At 27.6% G+C, this 5,446-nt stretch overlaps 1 protein-coding gene across 1 annotated transcript; it reads right to left on the bottom strand.

Annotated features, from left to right (window-relative positions):
• Positions 1–2,446: 2,446 nt before the first annotated feature.
• On the bottom strand, positions 2,447–5,192 carry LOC112744558 (isoflavone 7-O-methyltransferase). Its single transcript, XM_025794225.2, has 3 exons — positions 4,838–5,192; positions 3,498–4,034; positions 2,447–2,966 (listed from the first exon to the last, which is right to left on the bottom strand). Exons 1-3 carry the CDS (start codon positions 5,093–5,095, stop codon positions 2,652–2,654), a joined length of 1,110 nt encoding a protein of 369 aa, XP_025650010.1. The 5' UTR covers positions 5,096–5,192; the 3' UTR covers positions 2,447–2,651.
• Positions 5,193–5,446: the final 254 nt, after the last annotated feature.

The following is a 5,446-nucleotide window of genomic DNA, read 5'->3' as shown; positions in this document are numbered from 1 at the left end:
ACAAGTCTCTCTTCACTAACAAACCGCATCTATTTGCATCAAAACACCTATCGGAACTTTACTCGAGGTAGGGAGTTTTGTGCTAATTTTTATATGTTATATCTTAAATATTTTTGAATATATATATTAGCATTGCATGTCATGATATAATGTCTCTTTTCTTCATACATCTTATGCATTATAATAACAATCTTATGTGCATTAAAGAACTGAGGGAATGATCCTTTGGTAAGGGAAGGTGACCCCCAAAGACAAGATAATCGAGATGATCCTTCAGTAAGGGAAGGTGATCGGCAAACTTTTGGGAACCTTTGGTAAGGGAAGGAGACTCCCATTAATTTTATAATAATATATCTTGGTTGCCATAACTTCCTTCTTGTGTATGTCTAAATAACCTTGATTGTAAATTGAATTGAGGGAATGATCTTTCGGTAAGGGAAGGTGACCCCCAAAGACAAGATATCGATATAATCCTTCGATAAGGGAAGGTGATCGATCGAGATGATCCTTTGGTAAGGGAAGGTGATTGCCAAAACGTTTGGGATAAGAACCTTCGGTAAGGGAAGGGGACTCCCACTTTTTATACCGGTTTGAGCTCAATACCTTCCATAAAAGTTACGAAAAACAGTAATGAAAAGTGCAATGAAAAGTGTAATCATGATTGTTCTTCTTTTATCCTTTTTTGATTTATGATTATGTTTATTATTGCATTCAAAGATCCTTCTTTTATCCAAAGTTTCTTTTTGTTTGATTCATGATATTGGTTAAGATATTTATTTTATTCAAATATATTCTGTTTACTATTCTTCTCTTATTTATCATTTATTTTGCCTTATTTTATGGCTTATGAGAACATCAAACTAAGGTTTATGAGTTTACATGTTTTAACGCTATAGGCATTTTATTTGCATTACACATGTCATAACATAAGTAAATGAGAAGCATCTAAAAATCACACCACTCGACTAACCAAGACTTTTGAAAATAATAATTGAACAACATTGCATTATCACTGTTTTTATTTTAAAACTCGGAGTGACTGGAGATGGATACGATGACACCATATAGATAAACTACTGAGAAACTTTTGTTTCTCACCCCTCTCTCCGTACCATCTTCAGGAAGGATGCGGCACAAAGCAATACACTGCTCAGTTGAGGTGAAAAGACAAGTGCACTATTAGGAGCGAGCTATCAAGAACGTAGATACGAAACATTAAGTGTTTATCTTAAGAAGGAAGAATAGGCGATTGTTTCAGTCATATTTAAACAAATTAAGAGAATTAGGATTTCCTATGTGTCTTGTTTTATCCTTATTGACTGATTGCAATTGTAACTATGATGTTTTCTTTTTTATTTGGTATGAGTAAAGCTTATCATTGTTGTGCCTTCATAGTTTAGCACACCGATTTTTCATGTTAGTATTTTTAAATCCACTTATATTTTTCAACTAGTAACTATTCTAATAAAAACTAATTATTCAATATTTTTATCTATAAATTATTTTATATAAATATTTCACATTTGTGCTACAAGAAAAATTTCGCAAGGTTTTGAATATCAGCTACTAAATATAATCCAAATAAAACTTAATTCAGTTTAAAAGTATTAGGGTGTTACATTCTTCGCATTTCTCTTTCTTCTTCTTCGTGTTTTAATTCTCTTCTCCTTCTTCTTCGCCATCATTTTTCTTGATTTTATTTCTCTCAATAGAGTAAATCAAGAAGAATTTTGAGAAAATAAAATAAGGAGAAGATGACAAAAAAAAGACAAAAAAGAAGAAGAAGACAAAGCGGAAGATGAGGAGAAAAAATTCAAGTGAAATAGAACCAAATGAACATAAATTAAACTAAGAAATAAACCAAAATTTCTTAAGAAATAAAAAATTTGGTCAATACTTAACAGCAGCATCAAGTGAATCTTAGTTAATTCACAAATGAATCAAAATTAGTTTAGATTTGAACAAAAACTAACTAAACAATCACACATGAATAAGTTCAGCAAATTCAAGCGAAACAAAACCAAATGAACCTAAATTAAACTAAGAAATGAACCGAAATTTCTTAAGAAATAAAAAATTTGGTCAATACTTAACAACAGTATCAAGTGAACCTCGGTTAATTTACAAATGAACCGAAATTAATTCAAATTTAAACAAGCAGTAAAAAAAACTCAATCATCAACAAAAACACATAATGTTGGTGTTGTTGGTGATAACGATAATGAAAGAGAAAGAAGAAGAAGAAAAAAAAATCCTGCATGCACGAATTTAGAAGAAGAACGACGACACTAAAAATATGTCCTTGAATATAGAGCTTTATTCATATAATACCATATTACAAAATTTTATTCAAAAAAAATACCATGTAAACAATAATATACAACTACATAAAATAATAATACTAAAAAAACAATACTTAAAGTTATTTTATATTATATAACATAACATTTATAATTTTATACGTATAGCATTCATAATTATATATTTATTACATCTAAAAGTACATAATTATTCTGACAATAATTGATAAATATTAAATAAAAAAAATTACATTTTTAAATTCTATATTCAAAGTAGACATTTTCTTTTTTAGTTGTTTGCATAATATTTATTTTATTCATAGAGTTGTAAAAACTATTATGAGGTCATCTTTAAAGACAGATCTCTATAAGTGATAAATGTCCTGTAAATGGAGATATTTTGTAATTATAGAGGCCAGCTTCATAAAAGATACTTTCCCATTCTTTTTTGGTTCTCTCTTTTCCATGATGATGAATAATATGCATGCTTATATTCATAAGAAATTTGAGTCGAGTAATTTCAGTTTCATCTTGTTCTTCATTTATCACGGCCTCTAAAATGATTATTTTACCTTTATTTTTATTCCTACTTAAAGTATTAACAGCATCCTTGCAGTTTCTCAATATTTTTACACATTTGTCGTCACTCCAACAATGTAAGACTAGCTGCAAAAGAAAAAAAGAAATATAACATTATATATACTAATATTATTTCATTTTTTATTTATTAAATGTATACAAAAATAATAAAATTAAAATTAGTTAATATGATAAGTGACTTATAATCAAAGTTGTAAAAATCAAATCGGCCATAAACTAATAAAATTAAAAATTTAAAGATTTAAAGGTTAATCGAAATTCAACTAGAATTGAGTCAAATATAATAGTAATATATTTATGTATAAAATATATTATTTAAAAAAATTATATTTTATTATTTAAATCGATTAATCATTAAAAAATTATAATGGTTAGATCAATTAACCAAAATTTGTAATTCTTTAACCAATTTATTGTCAACCAATTTTTTATCATTCTCAATAAATTTAATTAAACCGACTAGTTCAATCTAATTCTCAAATGCATGCTTATAACTTAACTAGAGATCTTAATTTTAAGACTTAAAAATAGTTAAAAAAATATTTAAAATTAATTAGGGCAAACACGCTACTAATCCACTACTAATTAAATGCTTACCTTAAGTAGAATTGCATCAGCCTTAGGAATGGATTCAAACATGTCTCCACCAACAAAGCTCAAATTGTTGCATCCCTTCAAACCTTCCACAACCATTGGAAGATCAAATACTATCCATTTGAGTGCTGGAAATTTCTCACTGATAATTTGAGCTGTGGTTCCATTTCCACCACCAACATCTACAATTGTTTCCAATCCCTCAAAGATCATGTTGTGATCCTTTAGTGCCAACTTTATCATCTGAGAATCACTGGCCATAGCATCATTGAACAAGCTCAAGCTTGCAGGGTTCTTATCAAGAAACTCCCACAAAGGTTTTCCCAAGGTGATTTCATATAGAGGGCGATTTTCGTCATAAAACCACTTGTTTAAATGATGCATGGAACTTGAAAGAGTTGGATCACCGAGAAACATCTCTACCACCGGAGATATAGAAGGGTTTTCAGTGCCTTTGATCAACAGCTCTGATGCTGCTGTGAGAGCAAATGCTTCCTTTTCTTTTTCTTGATTGCTATCATCGTCACCATGAATTGTCACCTTCGTTATACAGATGGAAATACAATATTAACTCCATATGCATGGTATATGATATAGTTGCAATTATAACATTTTGTTAAGAAAACTAACATAGATAGTGCCTTATATATTAAAGAGAAAATCAACAAAAATATTCTCAAATGATCAAATTGCTGATAGAAGTGCCTTTCGAATTTTCTAACCACGAAAATATCTTTGAAATGTTGTAAAATACAATAAAAATAATTAAAGTACAATTTTTTGATAAACAGAAAATGACTTTTATATTTGGTAAATTGTCCGTGTATTTAATATGAAATTTTGTAAAAAAACATTGAATAACTATTTAAAAAGGTATAAAAATTTGAAACTAAAATTCGATTTATAGATTTTATTTTTACTTTTTAAAAATATGTTTTTTTTAATTAAAAAAATCTACTTAATGTAAAATAATGAAAATTTTAAAATAAAAATTTTTATCTTTCTAATAATACTTACAAAAAATTACTACAAAACTTCATCTCTAAAATATTTTAAGAATATATATCTAACAGTTGAGTTTTTTTTTTTAATATTTTGGAAATATTTTTATTGTTATCAAATTTGAAGAATACTTTTTTTTATCAACAATTTAATAGCTTAGCTTTGAGAGCATATTTGGTGGTTTATTCTGTATTAAACAAAAAAATGACTTAATTAAGACAATAGGATTTTTTTTCCAAAGAAATTATATAGTGAAATATAAATATTTATAATAAGACAAATTTGGCAAAGAATATGTGAGAATTATATGTGAAGTATATGTGAGAATTGTATATTCTTACTATATCAAAGAATCCATTACGTGCCATGTAGTGCATGAAAAGATCCGTGCTATCAACTTTAGCCGATGGAATTTTGAGAACCGAAACCAATTCTGAAAGAGTAATGGGTTTGCCATGGTTGTGGATTATGTTTGGTATGCGAAAGTCAACGATCCACTTGAGACACATGGAGTCTAGGATGCCATACATGTGCCTGTAAACAAGAGCTTGAGCTTTGAAGCTCTCACTTGCCGTGCGGCCATTGTTGTTTGAAGCCATAGCTCTTGTTATGAACAGTTTTTGTATGTTAAAAACTTTAAATTTAATAAAACAGAGAAAGCTAAGCCTAAGGGAGCTTTTCCTTTCTTTCTCTTTTCACAATACTAAAACAACACACTTAGCACTCTTTATATAGGCATGGATTGCTAATATAATCTGTACTTATCTTTTAAAAAAATAAATATTTTAAAATATTTATTTATTATTTTTTAAATAAAGTATTATTAATTTTTAAAAAATAAATAATTTATTTTTTAATAATTTTTTTAAAAATATATCTAAATATATTTAAAATTTAATAAATATATTTTTATTTAAATAAGTTAATCCATCCCACGCCTAGTTTGGTTT

This window comes from Arachis hypogaea, chromosome 14 (assembly GCF_003086295.3).
Source record: "Arachis hypogaea cultivar Tifrunner chromosome 14, arahy.Tifrunner.gnm2.J5K5, whole genome shotgun sequence".
NCBI lineage: Eukaryota > Viridiplantae > Streptophyta > Magnoliopsida > Fabales > Fabaceae > Arachis > Arachis hypogaea.
Note: the sequence above shows the minus strand (reverse complement) of the source record. Positions and strands in the feature narration are given on the sequence as shown.